The 23687-nt window shown below is 34.1% G+C and overlaps 2 protein-coding genes across 3 annotated transcripts; both read right to left on the bottom strand.

Annotated features, from left to right (window-relative positions):
* Nucleotides 1–115: 115 nt before the first annotated feature.
* On the bottom strand, nucleotides 116–2855 carry LOC130647463 (SAGA-associated factor 29-like). The gene is made up of 3 exons (XM_057453328.1): nucleotides 2609–2855; nucleotides 1488–1574; nucleotides 116–1064 (listed from the first exon to the last, which is right to left on the bottom strand). The coding sequence occupies exon 3, from the start codon at nucleotides 1046–1048 to the stop codon at nucleotides 116–118; it is 933 nt and encodes a 310-aa protein (XP_057309311.1). The 5' UTR covers nucleotides 1049–1064; nucleotides 1488–1574; nucleotides 2609–2855.
* A 4137-nt stretch (nucleotides 2856–6992) lies between these two features.
* On the bottom strand, nucleotides 6993–10342 carry LOC130647783 (ficolin-1-A-like). Of its 2 annotated transcripts, XM_057453753.1 has the most exons (2): nucleotides 10136–10342; nucleotides 6993–9817 (listed from the first exon to the last, which is right to left on the bottom strand). In XM_057453753.1, the coding sequence occupies exon 2, from the start codon at nucleotides 9761–9763 to the stop codon at nucleotides 8867–8869; it is 897 nt and encodes a 298-aa protein (XP_057309736.1). In that variant the 5' UTR covers nucleotides 9764–9817; nucleotides 10136–10342; the 3' UTR covers nucleotides 6993–8866. The 2 variants fall into 2 exon arrangements, with proteins under 2 accessions (XP_057309736.1, XP_057309735.1); XM_057453752.1 differs by lacking the exon at nucleotides 10136–10342 and having other exon boundaries at nucleotides 6993–10079.
* Nucleotides 10343–23687: the final 13345 nt, after the last annotated feature.

Below are 23687 nucleotides of genomic sequence, written 5' to 3'. Positions count from 1 at the left end.
AGATGCATAGTTTTTCCTTTCGCCTGCAGCTTTTATATACACATATATACGCAAGATCCTTCAAATTCACCCTAAGAAATATCGATGGATAGCATATATATATACAATCTTTCTATTATCTTTTTCTAGGAGCCACAATATATCTCTGTGGTACATTTAATGGAGGAGAATAGCCATCAGCATATGATGTATCCTCAAAAAGGACAACATAATCCATATCCTTGGTTTTAGGCACGCTATGAACAACAGCTTTATAAAAACAGGTGGTCTGTGGATATAACGCCAACACAAGTTGCTTCATTTGAAATAAACCTTCTGGGTTCTGTTGTGGATCAACTTTATATAAAGGCAATGGAATGATCCTACGCCTACTTAAATTGTGTCGTTCTTTTTCATTTTTTCCCTCCTCCTCTGAATAATCAATATCCTCCACCTCATATTTTCCTAAGCTTGCATTGTATGACACAACCTCTGCCAAAATATACTGCTCCTCTTCTTCTGGGTATTTCACACGTGCAGCGACATGATCTCCTGGCCTACAGATGTAACTCGAATCAGCCGGCATGGCGCCACATAACGGTGCAGGTGTTTCACCAGCTCGACCATTCCAAATTGGAAGATGAACAGCATTTTGTTGCAACATGGACATTAACACACCCCTACGCATTCCTTTTCTAGGTTCATCCTGATACGAATGTTTACCTAAGCTTGACAAGTTGCTCCCACTTCCTCGTCTTTCATTCCTGGCACGTTTAATTTCTAAAATTTTTTCCATTGCTTTCTGTATTAGTTCTGATTCAGTTTTCGCATCTGCAATAGCAGTCTTATATAAACTTTTTAGCTTACTTTTAAAGTACGCAGATACTCTTGTTTCATGACGCATCTTCTCATGTGTTTTGTTGATATTACTTAGATTGTCTGCACTTCGGTTCCTTTCTTCTTGTATATTATATATCATTTGATGTAACTCTTTCAAGGCATCTGTTACAACAACTGCTTGTCCAGAGCTACCACCAACAAATGTATTTCCACTGGCATTCTTCAACATATTTGTATAGTGAGAACTAAAAGAAGTAAAACAAAATTATATGAACTTGTGTATTTAAAAGTCAATTATGTTATGTTTAAATTCTTAATATGAATAAAATTCACCCTCTATTGTTATTACAATGCAGTTTTCCAATAACTAAACAAATTTTGTGAACTAAACTAAAAAATTTGAGTAAAAAAGTAACACACTCATAGTATTGCCTTTCAAGGAACAGTGTAACCTTTCTTGTTTGATGTTAATGTTGTATGAGTGTTACAAATCATTCATAAATGTTTAGCTCCTTGGCTATAATTTTTTAATTTGTCCCTGAATAAAAGCATGTCTCCAGTGGCTTTAAACTTATTTAAACTCAAATATATCGTGTCTCACATATTATGAAGGGCAATTCTTTCCCCCATTTTTCCTCGTAGTAGGGATTCTAAAAAAAGTGCATTACCAATCAGTGAACAAGACAATCCTGATTGATCCTTTGTGACCAGACCAGCCTTAGTTCCCACTTTTTATGCAACTGCCAATCACAGACCTTAAAACATAAGAAAAACATACACCGTTGTAATCATGGCACAATAAATGTTTAAGAAAACGTTCCCTAAAAATTTCAAGTCTGTCCATTGATGTTTGCACATGTATATATTTATGTACAAGGTTGTATTTCTGACATACTTTCAGCAAAATCTACATGGTTGAAACAAATATAAATATAATTATATATAAAAACAAATATATTTCTTGTGCAGTATTTCCTTTTTCTTGTTTCGTTTTTATTCAAGCAGAACATTCCAACATGCCATGGAACTAAATATGGCATTGGGAAGATTAATATCAAAGAAAATGTGAAAATTTTTGCAAAAAATAAAATGCAGCCACAAGGAATACAAAAACATATAAACAAAGGATAAAATCAATACACCTTTACGATAATTCGGGAAAACAAACACTCCATCGCAGCTTATTTAGCGATCAGAGGAGGTAAACATCACACTTTTATAAGAGTTTATTAAGGAGAAAACACGTTTTTTCATGATAACTTTTCTTGCCGTGTTTTGTTTTTAATGAAAAGTACACATAAGTTGTATCTTATTATTATTAACGTTTCCTAAAAATTTGAAAGAAATTGATAAGTTAAAAAACTGGAGAAAACACGCTCTTGTCTCTAACAAACTCTTATAAAAACACGATTTTTACCTCCTTTTTTTTCGATATAGTAAAACGATGGAGAGCCGTAGGTAGGAACGCATGTACAATTGAATTATCATAAAGGTGTATTTATTAAAAACTTTTTAATAAATCCATAAATAAAGGTTTTAATAAATTGATTTTATTTTTTGTTTATATGTTTTTATATTAAGCACGTGGCTAATACAGTTGCTTGTAACTGTCAATGCAGATAAAAAAAATGGGCAAACACGAACAACACCTTTCAGGCCTGGATGGCCTTTAACTTCTGAGATTTACTGTCTTAGCATTTCCTTACTCTGATGATTAACAAGAGATGTGGCTAAAAATAAGAAAAAACATCCAATATTGAAAGAGGCAATGTTATAATGTATGTAATACCAATAGTAAATTTATTCATCCACAGCATTTATTTGCACCTCCTGAAGAAACAAGTGACAGTGAACCTTTACACTCGTACCACATAAAATACGTTTTAGCAGCGACTAGTGTCACATTTACAAACTAAAGTGCGATGGGTTTCCACAAATATAGCTATAGCTAGCTCCTGTCTGCATGCAATAATTGCAATCATTTTAGCAAACATTTAGTGTTTTTTAGATTAGATTAGATTCGCCCGTTTTAAATCTGTTTTGTTTTGTAATTGGATTAGTACAATCCGATTTGCAAAAGCGTGTTCCGTTTTAGAAAGCCTTGTCATCGCTAAAACGCCAACCTCGTTCCCAGGGCAATTTTTCGCTTTTTTGATATCCGAGACGGTGCGAAGAAATGACCCTGGGCCAGGCTGGTTAAAATCAGCACGATTCGTGCTGATTTTTAATTTATGCAAAATTTGGTCATTTTGTTAAGAATTGCATGCGGACCGCCGAGAACAGCGTATTGCTATAATTTATGCAAAACAATCTTGGATGGAAATCAAGGATAGAGTTTTATTTTTAATCAGAAACAAGTTAGCTAAAGTGTTTTAAGTTTTTGCTTCAAGAAAACATGATTACAGTGTTGCCTTTTTTTTGCCTGCTTTTTTGGGCTACAAACAAATTTTAAATATATATTTATTTTAAAATTTTTAAGCCATCTATGGTAGCTAGCTAGCTATCAAAGGTCCAAGACGTACTTTTTTAGCTACAAAGGTTGTGCAAACCAAGGTAGCTAGCTATACACTTTTTTATTTATGATTTTTAGCTATCTTTATTTCATATTATAGTTAAAAGTGAAAGTACTTTTAGCTAGCTATAGCTAGCTACCAAGCCACAGAATTCTCAGAGGGTTTTGTGATTAGAATTACTGAAGATGCCTATTATTATTTTATTATTGAAATTATTTACCCAGGATAAACTCTTCTTTTATTATTGAAATTATTTACCCAGGATAGCCTCTTCAGTTCCTGTTGGTACTGCTATCTGTGAAGAAAGTCCTAGCACATTTAAAGCCATTTGAGCTACGAAAGTTGTGCAAGCACAGCAATCACTCAACTAGACAATCGACTAAGATATCAATCCTATTCTCATACTGAACACTAAGCAGAAAGGATAGAGGATACACTTTTATATAGTCTCTGACATGACTCAGTGAGGTTTGAACCCAAAACCTTCCGCACTGAAAGTGAACGCTCTTTACCACAAGGCTAGCTAGTTAAGTTTTTAGTATTTTTTTAGACACATGCAGTATTTCTTTTTTCATTTTTGTCTTGCGGGCGACTTATTGCTGACGTGAACCTCTATAAAGTTGAGGCTTTATCATGCTGGCATTATAGTGGCATAGTGTAGCTATATATTATACTAGTATTGAGTCATCAACGTAACCATGTGTCAGTCAGATACAGATCAGATATATGCGTTTTGACGTATATAATAACTGGCTCCTTTTGTCTGTTATTGTCGTAACGTGCATATACACCTAAATAAAATCGTATTGTCTAAAAAATTTTACAATTGTTAGGTCAAAATTTATAATTGTCTTTAAAGAAAATCTTATCGCCCTGCTTAAATGCCTAAATTCGAAAAGTATGGCTATGACAGACTCTTTTTTATGCTAATCCCATCAGACCAGCCTAAAAGCATCTCCTAACAAGTTTTAACTCACTATCTTCCTTTTTCATCCTTTTTTTTATCATATTGCAGTTTCAGTTTTCATGAAACGGGTCTCTGGAAACTCATTTACAACTAAATGGCCACTATGGTCAAACCAATTGACTTTTTTCAATAAATTTATGTTTGTTGCTTTACTAAGAGATTAAAGTCATATAACATAGGATGTTGCATTTCATGCAGTCAGAGAAAATTGTTATTTAATCTGTAAAATCGATTGTTATTTAATCCGTAACCGATTTAATTAAGTGTATAGCTATTTAGTTAATTAAATGGTATGAACTTCTTAATCCAGTTTTTTAATCTTTTTCAACCAAATCAACAGCATATGATTTTATTTTTTTGTTTATGTATTCTGCACCGAAAGATTATTAGCTAGAGTGTAAAAGAAGGTCTGTTTGGGAGAAATAGGATTAGTTATGGATACCTGTATATACCTTGTGTTGTATTTAAGCTAGCTAGATAGCTGCTAAACATGTCTTCAAGGAAACCTTCATTGTGTTTTTACTACACCCTGTGCACACTCCTCAACTGCACTGCAAAAAAACAGAAGCTTACTTTAACAGCCTCTGGGTACAACTAAAAGCTATTTAATTTTGTTTGCACGTTAAGCTATACTAACAATGCCAAATATTTTATTTTTCACAAAAATAAATTCAGTCCAGCAGAACATAAACATTTCAACGTCCCGTTCGCACATAAACTTAGCCGCCATTATTGTTTTTCTGTTATTATTCAATTTTTTACGCATAAATTAATTTATCTTCATAATTAACGGAAACTTGAGAAACCAATCAGATGTCAGAACTGACCGGTGTGGTAGGGTTATTTCTTCTTGCCGTCCAAGATCGTCAAAAAGAGAAAAATGGGCCTGGGGACGAGGTTGTCGAATAATGCTATATACGGGCAGGCATACTTGCAGACGTGCGGATGTGCGGCCGGACATCAAAACGTTCGGGAGACTGTTATACAATATACACTCCAATTAGCAGACACCATCGGTGTATGACCAAAGTGTCCGCTAATCAAAGATGCCCGCCTTTTAGAGTCTCCGTTAATTGGCGAGAATACTGTATGACGCTCGGCCGCTCATCTCAAATGTTCGGCCGCACTTCGACTATCCTGTTACGGGCCTAGATGCACTAATAAGGTATTAAATACCTTAAAATTAAGACTCACCATCGACCAATATAAGCACGTTAAGTATTTTAACGATACTGTGTATGAGAAAGAAATGAGATCCGTTAGAGACAGACACCTTAAAAAGTTCGGTAAAATCAATGACAGATTTAAGGATAGCTACCAACGCAAGTATGGACAAGAGCAAATGGATTGTAAATTTTCCAACGCACAACTTACGACAGAAGAGAAAGGCTTCTTTTGAAAGAAGTACTTTCAAAAGGAATAAGTTTCTGTAGAACACAAGCTTCAATCCCAACGAAAGAAATAGATGCGAAATTGGAAGACGCCATTAATAAAAATTTACCAAAATAAGAGGCAGACAGAGTGAGAGCTAGTTTAGCCCTAAAAATCACTGAATGTTTAAATGGGGCTGGCAGCACATTCTAAAAAGTCCAAATGCGATGTTAATCTTTTAAACAGTGCCAGCACCCTTAAAATTTCTAGTGTTTTTATCATTTTTTATAATATTGTGGTCGTGTATCTCTTTCTATCTTTTGGTTTGGTTTCTGATGGAAATTTTTATTTAAAATTTGATGCCAAAAGTAATGCAGCTTTTCTAAATTACAAAAATATCGAAACATTTATCGTGATTTTTATCATTGAACCATGATATCGTTGACGTCTGGGAAGCATTTTCCGCCAAACAAAAACATGGTATCTCTTTACTTACAACCTTTACTCTCACCAACTACTAGAAAGATAAAAGAAACCATCAATACAGTAGAACGCATCAACTTACCAAAATTTGGTTGCCAGCCCTGCAGAAGAAATAATTATTTCCGTCTTGGACCGGAGAATGTTAGTTACCGCAATTAACTGTCATTAACATCTTGTTCCTCATTGGGCAATTTTCATCCTTTGTAATTATATAAATAGATGCCTTGCTCAACATCATTTTATTTTGCTCGATGATCGGAGATAGATCTTCCGAAACGTCACCTACTAGTCTATCATGTTCAAGAAATGATAAGCCTTCAACAATAAAAAATTAATGTCTATAGTTTGCATTAATTAGGGTGGGACCACAACCTTCTAAAATCTCGTAAATAAAATAACCTAACATTTGGCGCCAAATAATTGATTTTTCCTAAAGTCTCTTAAGATTGCTTATGCTGCCATCCATTATTTTAAATAGTAAATTTTTGTTATTACGTTTTATGTGATAAAAATTTTTTGCGCATATTTATTTTGCAATTCGACATAAATATCCTCTTTAACTTAACAGTCAACAATGAAAAGAAAGACCAACCACGTCAGAAAAAAAAAAGATGCCCTGGGCATCTTGTTTTTTTTCTGACCCCGGGACGGTGATACGAACATGCTCATGCTGCCGTCCCGGGGTCAGAAAAGATACAAGATGCCCTGGGGACGAGGTTGAAGAAAAGCTTGGTTATTTTAGTAAGTATTTTTTTCTTCCTAAAAAACTCTGAATCGCGTTCATTCCTATATTCTCCTTTAAATCTGTAGTTGTAGGCGTGTTTCAAACATATTTAAAATAAGCAGGTACAGTAGCATTGAAACTTAGGAGATTTAGGTTTCTTTACAAAGGTTGTGTTAAAAATGTTTTGTCGATAAACGTCCACCACATAATACTGCACAGATGTGAGGCGATTTTATAATTTTTTAAGCGGATTGTATTAAAATTGAATTTCTTATTTTCGCCTAAAAATATTGTTTTGTTGCTGCAATACAGATTTTTAACCGTACATCAGTCATAGCACGGCTGGCATTTAGATCTCGGCGATATTTTGCGGTACAGCTGATAGTAATCGGTTATTATTGTTTTGGGATCCTCCTGGTCATCACTTTAATAATCGTATTTATTGTTTGCAGCATAGCGCACTTTGGGCTGATTTCTTTTGTACAATACAGAACCACTTCTTTCCCTCCTTTTTCTAATCTTAGTTTTTTTAAGTTTGCTTATTCAGTTTAAACAATGTTGTTGTTTTTACAACACATATCGTAAAACTCTTTCTATGTTAACTTCCCTACTCTTACCAATTCTGTGGATCTATTTTTAGTTTGAGAATTCCCACTACGTCAACTAAATCTTTTGGCTCAAATTTTATTTCGTGCCAGTTCATTCAACTTATTGACATATAATTTAGCGTTTTTTTTAAGGTCCAAACTAAAATCTAGATACTCATACTTTGAGATTGTAACCGGGTACCTTTTGTTTAGCACCGGACATCCGAAATTTGTAGCCCGAGATTTTGCGGTCGCTTCTTTTAACCGGAGGTCTGGTATTAAAAATTTGATTTTGCATCGTGTAACAAGACAAAGACAGTCATTACTCTCCGTATAAAGTTACACATGCCTCAATTTCTGCAAATTTCCTCCATTTACCTAGACGAACATCTTTTTGATACAGTTCTTTTTCTCATTGTGCAGCTGAAAGTGTTTTTTCCGGTTTTTTATGGTACTTACAAACATGCGTTTTGCATCCATTTTTTATGTTGTGTGTTTTATCTGTTAATTCATGTAGGTATAACCACAGGAGATACGAGTCACAAACTTAAATTCTATTCAAATTTCTATTGAAAACGGTGTCCTTTGAAACTAGTTATCAACGGAACTGCAAAGAATATCCTAGAGCATTTAAAGCTCCCTTGAGCAACTAAAGTCGTGCAGACGTAGCAATTGCTTAGCTAGCCAACATCCTAAGAGGTGGGGTCTATGTAGAAAAAAAGAGCACAAAGAAAGTTTCTTGGTTCTAAAAGAAAAAATATATAGCTTAACCCGTGGTCAAACCAGAAAAGTGCAAAAATATTAATACATATAACGGCAATAATATATAAGTAAGTATAAATCTAAAAAAAAGGTGCGGAAGAAACATTACTAACTCTAATCTATGTTTAGAACCGTAGAAGCAAATAATAAAATAAAACTCAGCATTCCATTTTCCTTAACCAAATATTCATATTCAGAGAATGAAAATGTATACAGTTGTAAAACATTAGATTCTACATTTACTTGAATCAGGACTCGGAGCACACATCTGATATTGAGACTTTAACGAGAGGCTCGATTCAGAAAGGTGGGGAGGGGGTTATTAAATTTTAACAATTTCCGGAGCATTAAAGCAAATAAAAATAAAATTAAACCAATTTGTTTGTGGGTTAATTAAATTGTTTTGAGTGTGTACCACTTTCGAGAACTACTTTATTGACTGACCCCCGTTTCAAATAGCTGGAAAAGTTTTCTCGAGGCTGGGTATCATGTTAGAAGCACCGTATTTGTTACACTGTGCACAAGTTAACAAAACAATTTTTTTTTTCTTTCGGATTATATCCCCAAATAGGCAGAACTTACAGCAGCAAGGTCTTGCCAATACTGATGTCAGAGTTTGTTTCATTAATCTTAGGATCAATTACTCATCACTTCGTTTCAGCATCATTAGCGTTTTGGCTGGATTTGCTGTAATATAAAAAGTGTTCCCCATTATTCTCCATTTGTGGCTCGGACGGCCATTTAAATTTATGTCATAACAACCATTGTACCACCAACCTCCACTATAATTTTCCGGACAATTTTTGTTTTTTGCATGATCATTCCTATCATACGAAGAAAAAGGTTGGTACTGGTGCTGATTGACATCGACACATTTGCCACTAACGCATGCACTATACATAAGCTTGTAAAAACTGGCTTCGTTCTGGATTTGGAAGTTGGAATACAACGCAGTTATTCTTTCATTGGTAGCTGTAAGCATTTCCATATACAACAAATGATCACCATTGCTGGTCAAATGATGGATATTTTCTAAACCAAGCCAAAATTCTCCTCCAATATCACCAAAACCATATTTATAGTCATTCCAAGTTTTATTAAAGTCTACGGAATCATCAAATCTGTTTTGGAATCTGATCCAACCTCCAGCATTGGTTTCCATATCACAGAAAACTTTGGTTAACTTACCCTTTATGATGATTTCATAAACACCACTCTGATTAAATCCTGCTTTGAGCCAATCAACACAATCTCGTTTTATCGAACAATCGCAAGCACATTTATTTCTGACTCCTTTCTTTGAACAGTAACGACATAGCAAGTCTACTTCGTAGTAATTTGATTTGATATCTGCACTCAAACTTTCATTATAACTGTCAATATCAAAAAGTTCACAATTTACACTTTCTCCTTTTTGAATTGCGTTCATCGACACACAGGTGTTTTCATAAAGACAACGGTTAATACAACCTTTTGCATTTTCAGTTTCAATGTATTTGAAAGCCGTTGCGTTTTTCCTTGTCTCTGTTCCAGTCATTTCCACAATTAGCTCGTCATCATGGCGATAACAGGGCAAATTTATTGTGGCAATCTTTGGGAAAAAAAGCAGAAATAGTATAACAACCATTTTTTTTATCATAACTTGACAATTCATTTTAACTTCCATCGTGACTATAAAGTGCGCGCTGAAAACACATATTATTCATTCTATTTTTTCTATTTTTCAAATTACTATTTTAATAATCACTAATTGTTCTAGTAACAATTTGGATGTATAATTTATGAAAAAGTAGAGTCAGAAGTATTCTTGCTACCATGTGAAGTATCTAAGGATTGTACACAGAGGACGTAAAACTCTATTTAGAATTATATTTTGCAGAATATATATTAATTATTAAAAAAAACTTACGGTTGCTATCAAAACAATCCACTGGAAATCTCACAATCTGCATTATTTAATGACTACAATCTAAGCATGCGCATTAAACAATAAAAACTCAAAAATGTCCAACAAAAGGAAGGTGCAAATGCAGTTGTTATAGGACATGTGAAAGCAAAAATCTGCTAAAAGTACTTGCTCTGACAATTGTAAAAGTAAATCAGAAAAGAAAGTTCACCAAAACATTTCAAAATTTTAACCCACACTAAAAATCACTTAGTCTTATACAAGAATGTTGAGGACCGAATTCCCAGAACTTACAGTTTGCAAGACGTCAAATAAAAGCGCCTATATATACATTAAAATCGGTTATTCAGTCTATTTCACACAGTCACCATACCTAAAATTGACGCAAACAAGTTAGCAACGCATCACGTAAACATACACAAGATTGAATTTTTCTGATATATGGCATAGCGCCTCTAGCAAAGCTTTTTTACCAAAATGTAAAAAAAAGAACGCTTTACAAGGAGTGAATTTTAATTCAACAAATATCAGTTATTATCGTATATCGTAGCTATACTACTGTATACTGCACTGTCCTTCAAAAAATTAATCCTTTTAGCAATTAGTATATGTCTTTACCCATAAAATCCTACACAATGTTAAATCTCATACAGTTTTCCATTAACAAATGTTACGGAAAATTCCACGTTGGATCGCCCGTAGTAAATGTTTCTGACATTGTTACATCCTTCATCCTGTTCACAGAAATTGAATCCTGTTTTACTGCTGAGACCGGTAACCTGATCATAAAGTGAGCTGAGAACTCCCTTGAATGAAAGTTGGCAGGAGTTAAGTGAAATAGAGGAGAAAATAATAAATTTAAATGAGCCTGAGGAAATTAGTGGCTTTGTTGCGCAAGCTAAATGTTTTATTCGCCCATTCAATCATTTTCGGTTGTATTAAAACATTGTCTGATTCTTTATCAAAACGTGGTATTTCAACCAATTTAATGCTGCTATTAACAGTAAAGATGCGTTAACCAAGGTGGACAACTTTTTGTACTTAAAGAGGTACTTAACTCAGACTGCATTATAAGCAGTTGCTGGACTGACGTTATCTAATGAAAAATTTAAGGAAGCAATACTTATTTTAAAGAAACAGTATGGCGACCAACAAGTGCACATAAAAGTACACATGGAATTGTTATTAAAGGTACGTCCAGTGACGAATAAATCCAGGAAACTCTATAATGATATCGAAAATTGCGTTCGCAACCTCAACTTCCTTCAGATCGACATTCAAAGTTATGGCTTTCCTTTTATTCCTATCCTCAATAAACGCATACCTGAAGAGCTGAAGATCATAATATTGAGAAAATTTAGCAGCGATATTTGGACATCAGAGAAAATGCTAGAATTCCTCAATGAAAAGCTTATAGTTTTAATATAAATGATGACACTAAGCGCAGCAGTTACAATGGACGATTTACTACTCATTCAGTAATAAAAGGATTCAAATTTTGGCTTTTTTTGTCGAACTATTCTCCTTCAAAATGTGGTGCCGTAAGTAATGTGGAGGCGCGTAAGGCCATTGTTCGACGATTGGGGAAATGCTTTAGCTGTCTCAGAAGTGGCCATTTAAGCAAGGAATGTACCATAAAGTAAACAGAAACAGATTGAATGGTACAGGAGGATTAGCTGCCTATATCTCCAACAAAATAAACTAGATTCGTCGACATGATTTGGAAAATGATAATATGAAAGTGATGTCAATCAAAATTTTTCCTAAAAAGAGGGAAATCCTTTTTAATTCCGGTTATGTATCAACTCCCGGAAAGTTTGAAATATCCTCACAAAATCTTACAAGTTATCTGACCGAAATGTTGTCCGTAGAAACGGTTTATAATAAAGAAATTATTATCTTGGGTGATGTTAATGCCAATTAACTGGTTAAATCTAATAATTAAAATTTCAAACAACTACTTGAACTTGATGATTGCAAACAGCTCATTATTAAACCCACACGAACTACCTTATTCGGAGAAACTTTCGCGAGGGAAACTTTCGCGAATTTCGCGTTTTTTGTCCTTTTTCGCGAAACTTTGTCTCGCGGAACTTTCAAGAATGGCCATTCGCGAAAGTTTACGACGAGCCTAGAAATGTGTTTGATCTCTTTTGTGATTGTGACGATCAAGCAGTTTGTAAATAGAAGTTTTTACATACTATTAGAAAGAAAATTACATCGTTTTAAAAACTATTTTCCATCATAAGAAATATAGGCCACTTTTTTTATAGGAACATAAAAAATCACCAATCGCGAAAGTTTATCCCGCCAAAACTTTCCAATTTCAGATTTCGCGAAAATTTATGTCGCGGAAATTTTTTAATTTGTATATTCGCGTAAATTTATCTCAAAAATTTTGCGAGTTTTTGGACTCGCGAAAGTTTCTCTCGCAAAAGTTTCTCCGGATAAAGTACTCAAGAACCAAGTACTTTGATAGCCATTATTGCTTCAAATAAGTCATTTATAATAAGTAAGAGGGAGCTGCAATTATTGGAGACCATGACATAGTTGTATGTGCGCGCAAATTAACAGCGTAAAACTAAGCCCTAGAACAATAAGTCGAAATTTTAAAAATTACATACACGAGAACCTGTGCTCAGATTTGAATAATAAAGATCAAATGTGTATAGGTGCATGGGAATCGATGCGAAAGATACTTTCGACCGCTTTCAATAAACATGCACCGATCATTCGTAAAAAAGTTCAAGGCAAAATATCTCCGTGATTAACTTCCGATATTAAAAAACACACGAATAGGGGAAAAACTAAAAAAGAAGTTGACAATACTGTTTATAACTGTAAGAGAAACTATGTAAACTCCATCATGAGAAAAGTGAAATCAAAAACCCTGATCGATTTTAGAAAAATATAGAAATCTGTGTTCCCAACAAAAAGTGATAAATCGAACAAGCAAAATTTATTTAAGTAGATGGAATCAGTACGGATGAGCAACAGAAAATAGCCAACGGTTCTATTACATATTTTTTAGCCATCGCCAAGTGTATTAAAGAAAAAGCAATACCACTTAAGAACTCTTGCTGGAAAACTGCTGTAACTGTTAGCCGGAAATTACGTTGTACATTTAGTTTCAAAAACGTATCGAGGTAGAAAAACACATGAAAAACCTTAAATAAAAAAAAAATCAGTGGGTATAGACGATTTACCCCCGTCCTTGTTAAAAGATACTGCTGATATCACCGCTGAACCACTGGCCAAAGTAATAAACCTATCTTTAAGCACATCAACAGTACCAATCGAATGGAGAAACGTAACCCTTGTGCCTATTCATAAATCAGGAACATATACCTGCATTGAAAACTATAGACCAATTTCGTTACTGGCATTGATGGTGAGATGCCACAACAGTTGGCTGTAATAACAATACTTGTCTAATAACAAACGGTAGTAAAATGTAGAGTTCCAACCCTCTAAAGGTTTTGCATCTAAGAAAAATCTCTCTCATTATTAAATAAACCATTCACCATAGCAGGACATAACTAGGAGCACAATACAAACATTTATAAAAAGGATAGACACAGCAACAAAAAAGCAATTCAAACCGAATCAAATAGGTACACCTAATCAAGATGCCATATTTGGCTGGTTTCATTGGATTAAATTGTTTGAAGGCTACTTGTGTCCTCATGGGATAAAGTGTTTCGTCAACACTCAAGAAATCGTCTAAATGCATACATTTTCCAGAGTTATCGTTGCACTCTTCAAACAAATCATGTATTATAGCATGTCATGACTCCATCGATCGTCCTGTGCAATGACATCGTCAAAGTATAGGTTTCTGTGAAGAAACTTGAATCGATTTCAAGACATTGCCGCGCCATAGCCAGGCAAACCGCCTTGATTAGAAAATAAAATATCTAGAGAATGGCTGTTTAGATTGTATATTCCACGAAGTAGGAGCAATCCAAGTAAAGCATCAAACTTTACAACGTCAGTTTCTTTCACATATGTAAATTTATCGCTTTAAGGAATTTCATTCAGCATACTGGCAATCGTCATTGTTATTTTGTTATTCACCGTAGTAACAATTTCTTTGATTGTTTTGTCATTGAAGAAGAGTCTAAATGCATTCACTGGCGTTGGGGTCTTTTTGGCATTTTTTGCAGGGCGCGGTTTTTTTTCAAAAAATGAGGAGAAGGAAATAGGAGAAGGAAAGTTTACACAATTAAAAAGAAAATAAAAAGATTGAATATATGACAAATTTGAAAAATTAATTCAAGACATATAGCAAAAAATTATAACCCATAAACAAATAAATGTGTCACTGTGGCAAGAAGCGTAACGTCATATCAGTCCCAAAAACATTATTGTCTGTAGTTATGTATTAAAAAGATGAATGAGCTATACATTAGTCCGTGCTAGGACGGGGCCGAAAACTCCGATGACGGTAGCAATTAACTGACGATCTCGTCATTCAGTTACTTCTTTTCAAGAAAATCAAAACACAAATTACCAATAGCAACACCATATATTTGTAGATCACCAAAGTGAACTAACTATAAAAACAAGTTCCATCAAACTGAACTGAAAACAAAACTTGAAAACATAAGATATTAAAGCATCAATTAATGAACCAATTTGATTGTTCCATGTACGATGGAAAAAACGGATGGGAATAACACATTGAATATTACACAAATATGCATACAAAAAAATGAATGCAAAGATTCAATATGTTTCCTCTTTTAATTCCAACTGTGACTGAGCAATGAAGAACTTTATTAAATGTCAGGAGGCAATGGTTTTGAAAACGTCTTTTTATCTTTGCCTGAAAAAAATTCTAATTTATTTGCACTGGAGAATAGTTTGTTAAATCTTGCAGTGTCAATGGTGTCTGCTGCTGCTGATCATGCACACACATGCACATCTCCTATCCCTAGATTTTTCCCCTTGCCCTTGGTTCTCCTCACTTTTGCGCTTAGCAGAGACATCAAGTTCGATAATTTAAGTCGTTCAAGTCGGATAGGAATAAAACCCACAACCTTGCAAATTTTTCACGAGGTGGGGCTGGGTGTGTTTTGAATTAGGTAACGCCGGACGTCAAAAAATAAAATTGGCATAAAAGGATAAGTTAGCTCATTTTCAAAGATTATAGACATTATATTTTCCGGTTTTCAGCGTAAAATTTGTTAATTAAGAATTAACTTCATTATACGGACCCTACACCATTCTATCTATTGTGTTTCGACTGTCTGACGTACGCAGTTCTTAACGTCAGTCCAGACTCATGAAAATGTTATTGCAGAATCACTTTGACGTTTTAACTTTTATTTCCTTAAGTCATTTTGCCACTGTTTCTAGTAAATTTAAATCTGATATTTGTCAAATATGCGCTTCCAAATAAATTAAGCGTACGTCCGGCAGTAAGTTCTTTCTTGAAAATAAGATTTCATTGAGTAGAATTGTTTTCAAAACATGAGAAGTAGTCTAAAAGTATTAACGAATAACATCAAAATGATGTTTTTCATTCAAACTCGTCAAAAAAAACATAACAATTCAGGTAAAAGATGATATAATTAAAAAGCGTACGTCCGACAGTTTTTGATTTAGCGTACCTTTTGCCCTGTTTTTTGTTTTAACAAGATTCATTAAAACAACACAACTAACAACCAGATAACATCCTTGTACCTACGTTAACAATATCTGAAGTCATTGCAGTGCTATTTTTTTTCTTTTTTGTTCGTTAAATTTTCATAATACTTGTCGGACGTACGTTGTAGAAACATGGTTATATATTTTTTAATCTAAAAAGAAAAGAAGATTTTGCTTCCTTTTATTTAAGTCCAAGTCTAGCTCACAGAAAGTATCTTTTATTTTTCTATGGTGTGAACTTTTAAGAGATTTCTTGATTTGTTTAGAAAACTGTCGGACGTACGCATCCGTTTTATAACCAATATAAGAAGAATGAGAGCCAAAAATCTATTTAATTTGAATTCAATCGAAAAGTTTACCTTTAGCCTAAACCTTGAACGGCAAAAATCCTTTTAAAATTGAAGTGAATATATCAACATCAAAAGCGTACGTACGCATAACTCTTACTCAAATTTCAAGAAAACTGTAGTCAAAAATATTACTGAAAGTTCTAATTATGGTATATTCTGCTAGATGACATACATGAAATCATGAATAAATTTAATTTTCAACACTCAAATCAATACATTTGATAAAAAAATTTAAAGTATTTTTATAGATTTTCGTCGTTATCAGCTGGTTTCTGATTGGTTAATTTTTATGAATTTCGATCCTCTGCAATTATATAAATACATGTGCAACACCATTTTACTTTGACCGATGATGGGAGAAGGATCTCCCGAAACGTCGCCTACTAAACTATCATGTTCAAGAAATGATAAACTTTCCACAGTAACCGAGAAAGAAGTCCAAACAACAGCACAAACAACAGTTATAATGCGCCATTTTGAACTTCTGTGCAGGATCGGAGGTTTGGGCGCCAGTATCTCTTGCCCATAAAGGCATGAGAATAATAGATCATTGTTTCTTATACCCTTATCTTTTACCCTAACCATGCTATTACATCACAATTAAATCAGCGTTGGTCTTTTGAAAATTCAGTTCTATAAAAGCATTTTTACAGACACACTTAATAGCAGTTGTTGCAGAAAATTGGGGAAAATAAAAACGCATTTCCATGTTACAGTCAGACAGACGAAATTAAGAAAAAAATCTTTGTTTACATGGTCGAGAGCTTTGTGTTCAGAACTTTTGTTTTCATACCATTCAAAATTATTTTCAAAATACGAATACTTTCTGTTATATATTCGTTGTTTTTTCCCACCCTACCCACACTCTTAAAAATTTTGCCCGATCACAATTTATATTAAATTTATGTACAGTGGACCTGTAATGTATTTTAGTCCTTCGCTATGCGTCATTCACATGCATGCTTTTTATAAAGGGCGCCAATTTCATCATAACCATGAGGCGCTATTGTCTTAATAATGTTATACATTACAAAAGGAAAATTAATTTATAAATAATTTTTTTTCCGCCTTTATCCTAATTAAATGTGAACGGAAAATTTAATACAATCGAGGATGCATGCCATAATTAGGGTAACGAATATTGTAGTCTGTATCCTCTGATGTTTCTGCTTTCTTAGATATAGTGATTTAGCATCAAGGAAAAACATTTACACTATGGTTGTTTTGAGGTTGAAACTTAACTGTGACAGAACTCTAAGTTGTTTTTCATATTTATTTTAGTCTACGGTAATATTGGTCTTGCTATGGCAAAGCATGGAAGACCAGGTGACGTAGCTGCGCGTAAATCAGACATGATCGCTGGGACAGGCGCCGCAGGTGGTTGTTTTACATTGCGGTTTCATATGTACGGTATTCACCAAGGTTCATTTAGTATTCACATAAAGTCTCAGGGAAGAGAAGAAGAGCTGTTCGTACGACATGATGACTAAGGCAAATATTGGGTTCCTGTTGCTTTGGCTATTAATAGCGTAGCCCAATTTGATGTAAGAAAAGCAACAAGAAAAATTAACCTTTTGTTTCGGTTTTATAATTAAAAACAGTCTTGGTAAGGGAATACTACAAAGGTGATGGTTAAGATTGATAAGCGTCCGTCCGTCCGTCCGTCTGTGACAGGCAGGCAATGCCAATCCATTAGACTGACGTCAATAGATTTTTTAAAATTAACGAAGTCAAAAGTTTTATGTTTATTATTATTACTAACCGATAAGTTTGTGGAACATCCCAGCTACGCAAATAAAGATCAATGATGACGCCATAAGTACAGGTCAACGTTTTGTGGAAATTTGTTTACCTTTTTGTCTCGTTGTTACAGCTTAAAACGATCACAGAAATGTATAAGATTAAGTGTTTTTGACCAATCGTTCAGAAGATATAAAGGTTTAAAGTTTTTTGATGATCACCACGTCAGTTCCTGAAATGGATGACTTATTTTTGGCAAATTGGTTCAATTTTATTCTCAGATGGTCTCTGGTTACCCACGCAGTTGTTAGGTACTAAAAATGCAATTTGACCGAAACTCGTGAATGTGAAAGCAGTGTGTAAACAACATACTTATTTGAACTTCTATTCCACGTTTTTGTTTGTTTGAGCTTGTCATTTTCTTTTTGATTTTTACCTTTGTGTAACAATTTCTTTCGTTGTTTAAGTTTAATTTGCTCAATTTTTAGCTGGCAATAAAAGCCACTCGTGGTAATGGACCTCTGGGAAATATTGCTGTTGATGGAACATATTATTTTTCTGCAAAATGCGTCGGTAATTAGCGACTTGTTAATTAATTATTTTGCTCGTTCGTTCGTTTACTTTTACGCATTTATTTTTTATTTTTAAAACTTTCTTAGGAAATACATCCCCAAGACAGAGCACTTGAGCTTCAAGTTATATTCAAGTTATCATCCGGGGATCCACAGATATTTAATTGAAATATCAATCTATTTAGTATGTTTTCAAATATATACATTTTTAACGTATTTAATAAATATATTTTCAACATATTAAACATGCTTAATGTATATTTTTGCTACATGGTTAAAAATAATTAAAAAAATATATAAATATATAAATATTTTTTTTTGCTGTACAATTTTTTAGCGCTTATCTGCGTATTCTTGTCTAACGGCTTGCTGTAAAATCTCTATTATTAACATAAATCTTTCTGCAAACCAGGGGGTTAGAACTAAACCTTTAACACTCAACGTATTTGTTGTTTTGAATTAAAAAAAAGAAAATGCTGAATACCGATATGATGAAGTAAGACAAAAAACTTTTCTAACTCTTTTATTGCACATAATTTATTACCTCAGAGTCTAAGGAAGCGAGATGAGAAGGTTCGTTGGTTGGTTGGTTAGTTATTATTATTACTACTGAACAACAAAATACAAAGCTGGATACATCAACGAAAATACAGATAAAGGATTGAATGTATTTTCCATGCTAATTTCACTGATTTTACATATTGCGAGAACTATGTTATTGTCAAAAAAGGTAAGGGATTATAAAATAAAACATGATGCTAGAGAGATTTGCATAATTTACATGGTTAGCCTACCAAGTATATACGGTGTCTATTATTTTTGAGAGGGGCCATGTTTTCGATGGGGAGTCGTAGAGTATTTAATGCTCATTTTGAGTTACGCAGATCCAATTAGGTTTCGCGCTCTGCCAGACAACTCCCTGTAACATCAAACGGCCCACACAGTGCGCCATCTCCGTAATTTCCCTCACATGGCTTGGGTTGACCCGGGGCTATGGTAACATTCACTCGCCCATATTGAATCGCGGTCAAGGGGAATCAAACTCCGGTCTTCCGCACAAAGTGCGAGAATTATAACCACTAAGTTGCAGCGCCACACATTAAATGTATACATAAAGGTAGCTATATTAAAACACAAACCTGTGTTCATAAAAATATTTAGCAATATTGGAAAAAAGAAAAACATTAAGAATATAATTAATTGATTATGTGGGTTATACACAACAGAACTGGACGCTCTTCCAACTTTTTATGTCACTCTGGTATCAAATTTGTCAGTTTAGAAGAAACGTTCAACAGAATCAAATTCAGTTACATTTGTCAAACGTGGAATAGCGAGAAAAAATTAAAATACTAAAAGTGAGAAAAAGAATGAAAAAGGAAAATCTAGAAAGCGATTATTATCATTATTATTTAAACAATACTGTATACAATTCAGTTATTTTGCACAAATTTTGACTATCAATGTGTTCTCTATATTTGTGTATGCGGGCGTGTAAACAAAAACTAGGCGCAAAGACAAAAAATTAAAAAGTTTTACAAAAACTGAAAAGAACTAAATAGACAGCACAGAAAATTGAAACTAAAAAATCTGGAAAACGTGAAGTAACCTTGATAGGAAGAATATTATAAAATTTTGCTTCCATATAATAAAAAAAATTTCTTCAAACTGAAGCAATAACATTTTTTAAGTATTATTAACGTTTGGTTATTCCATGTATTCATTGTGACTCTACTCTTGAATTAACTGTTGTATTTGCAAAGTAACAACGTGCAAGCGGAGCAGAATTGTACCGCTGCAGCAGACGCATGGCACAATAACCATAAAAGTTTGGACAAACGCCACCATCTGAGCACAGGAGTTAACTTGGATAGCCTTAGTGGTATAAAGAGGATTCTGGATGAACAAATAAAACCTAAACTATTATCTTAATATTTCCATTGTTTTTCTCCACGGCATCACTACTTCCAAACAAGCTCTCATCTCCCTTAAAGTGGTTCCCCTAGCAAAATTTCTAAATTTCAAGAATTGCCTTTTACCTGTTTTCTGACAGAAAATTCACCTTAGAATACCGTGGCAAGTAGTGCTTATGACAAATTTGGGTTTTTATTGTGCATTCTGCAACTTTTTCCAAATAGCCGCAAATATAACTGCATAGCAACCATTTTTACATTTTTAAACAGCTCCGTCGATGTTTAATTCTGTGCAATAGCTAGATGATACTTTAGGGCCTTTTAAGGCAATATATGACAGTTCTGAATATTAAATGCAGTGTTCCACATACAGTCAGAAAGCTGTCTTAACGATGCACCCTGCAAGTGAACTCGTCAAAGTTTACTTGTCATCAATTTTTATGGACATTCTTGACTTGTGGATCGACAAAAAGTGTACAGCAGCACTATTTCGACCTAAAAAACACCAAATATCTAATACTTAAGACATCAAGTATCTTCAGAAAAGACAATCCTCTGCGATATAGTTTTCTTTATAGGGGAACCACCTTAAACTTTCCTTGTTTCAAGTTCAATACAGTAGCAGAAAAAGTATTTTACCTGACCATTTATACAAAAGGTTAGAGTTGATGAATAAAATATTTAATATTTTTTCCATTTTTATTTAGAAAGGAGATCAGCAAGTAAACCAAAAATAACTGATTTTTTCACATCCATAGGCGAAACTGCTACCACATCATTACCCTTAAACAAAGCCTTGAAAAATATGATTTACTTTGGGTTTAAGCAAATTATAAAAACGTATACTTTAATAATTAAAACATCAATACATACTATAGAACCACCACCAGTGCTGAGTTCATTAAAATGTTTCATTTCCATCAATCACGATAAAATCCATACCCTGATAATTAAATCAAATCTCGCTTACCAAAGACTAGGAAGGTAAAAAATCAGGATAAACGAGCCACGAGTGCATTAATTAAAAATTTGCGAAAATCAAAATTTTTGATGAGCCTCCACCAGGGCCATGTTCGTTTCGCCGTCCGATATACAAAAAGAGAAAGCAGATCCAGGGATCAAGGTTGAGTTGTTATAATATTAGCTCTTTTACGGAGCATTTATGTAATTCCCAGTTATAAGCTGTGGATTCCACGTGGCTTACTAATCAATATAGAAAGTGTTGCAGAGACGTTGTCAAGGCAAAGGCATTAAGCACGGCAAAGAAAGGGTGCGGCAAAGGCAGGCAAGGAAACAGGAAGTGGAATCAGCAAGGCAGGGGTAGGCGAGGTATGGGAGGCACAGCCAAGGGCATAGTAGGCAGGTACCAGAAAAGGCATATGAAGGGTAGGCAATGGCAAGGGAACGGCAAGGCAGGGGCAAGCACCTTAATAGAAACTCTCCCCCCCCTACAACTTAAAGATTACGTATACTCAATATAAGGTATTAAATTTATTTAAGGTCAATATACAGTGAACCATCTTAGCAGAATTATGTGCCAATATAATACAACCTGGTTGTTGTAGGTGCAAGATAATTGTTTTTCATGCCTTGAAATTGTAAACTGTGCCACACGTTTATGAGGAGCGCTTTAGTACAAGTATGCAGTATATCCTAAGTCGTGTGAAGCACACACAGCATAAGGTGTTTCGGGTGTAATATAATTTTCAGAAAATATCTTTCCTTCAACCTTAGCTGGAATAAAAACACAATTTACATATTGTACCAGGAATAAAAACACAATTTACATATTGTACCATGTCATAGAGAAAACAGTCAGCAAATATTTTTTATTTTTCTGAAAACGTTCCCGGTAAAACCTTATAATGAATTTTAATCCAGGGTGACGCTTAGTACAGGTAAACAATATCGCACATCCATATTGGTTCAATACCATTTCAAAAACGGACAGTAAACAGCTTGTTGTAACTCTACACAGCTAAAACAATCACTCAGAATTTTATTTTATGGAAAAGTTTTTGTAACATTCATAAATAAAAACACAGATTATAACATGGAAGATCAAAAATTATCAGGGACATCCGATAGGTGTAACACATTTTCCACAAACCTTATTGCAACTTTATTTAAATAAAAACAGTGGAAACAACCCGTTGTTACCCTGGCCAGTTTTCATGACCACTTGTCAGATTTTAAAACGCCTTCGTAATAACAAATGTACATGTTGTAAAAGTTTCCCCATATATTTATATATAAATATTGAAATAATTTCCGTTTTTGTAACTTAAAAAAGTTGATTTCTTGACGTGCCTACAATATGGCTACAATCGTCCACAAAAATATGGTTCCCCGCTTCCCCTCCATATTCAATGTTAAGAATTGCCCTTTGTGGCTAAGCATCTATATAAACATTGATCATCAGGGGACGTAACGTACTATTGGCCGAATATGTAACTATAGGAATGTTGTTTTGCTAACTTTTGTAAACTTTTTGATTCCTAGATATTGATGTATAAAAATGTATAGCTAAGCTAGCTATAGAAAAATCTGTATATCAGATTTTTTCTATGCTAGCTATGTTGCTGATTTTATGCCAGTTAAAATATCTAATTTTATGCTAGCTACATTGGTAGTTCTATCCCAGCTAAGTAGTTAATTTTATGCAAGCTTAGTAGCTAGTTTTAAGCTAGCTATATTGCATTGTTTGTTTGTTTTTATGCTAGCTTGCTCTTACAGTAGCTAGCTAACTAAATGTTATCTAAGTTCTATTATTATTCTATCTAAATCTGCAGTGAGTGAAAATAAGAATGGGTTCATTACATGTAAAAAGTAATGATATACTAGCAAGCTAAAAATACCCTTTCTTCATTTTCTTGAACAAGCCCTTCCTCCGTCAGCTGCGATATAGCTAGCTTAGATTAAGGGAAGTTTGAGTTTGAGGGGCTATGTTACCCGAAAAAAAGTCACGTGATATTAGTCAAAGTGACTATATATCACGTGGCTAAAGCTAACTTAATCTCAACTGGAAATCCCCGTTAGGCCATCTTTAAAATTAACAAAATAACTCCATTGCGTACCTTAGATTCTGTCTCGCTGAATCATAAAGTTACGGGGAGAATGACCAGAGTAAGCTACTAAACAACCTTGCCAAAAAAGTTGACGAAAATTGAAAATTTTCATGTATACGTGTAGAAATCCTATACACTCTCCTCCCTCCCTTTTATTTGGCTTATTTAAGGAGGTAATGGGCTCCGCCTCTTTCCGCAAAAACGATTTCCTGCTGCATGAATGAACTTTTGCAGAGGACGCAACAACTTGCTAGTAGCAA

This window comes from Hydractinia symbiolongicarpus, chromosome 6, assembly GCF_029227915.1.
Source record: "Hydractinia symbiolongicarpus strain clone_291-10 chromosome 6, HSymV2.1, whole genome shotgun sequence".
Classification (NCBI taxonomy): domain Eukaryota; kingdom Metazoa; phylum Cnidaria; class Hydrozoa; order Anthoathecata; family Hydractiniidae; genus Hydractinia; species Hydractinia symbiolongicarpus.
The sequence above is the reverse complement of the archived record's forward strand: the minus strand, read 5'-3'. Positions and strand labels throughout refer to the sequence as shown.

Bases quoted from the DNA above. Each gene is read 5' to 3' on its own strand.
- LOC130647463 (XM_057453328.1), bottom strand. From the start codon at position 1,048: ATGTTGAAGAATGCCAGTGGAAATACATTTGTTGGTGGTAGCTCTGGA.
- LOC130647783 (XM_057453752.1), bottom strand. From the start codon at position 9,892: ATGGAAGTTAAAATGAATTGTCAAGTTATGATAAAAAAAATGGTTGTT.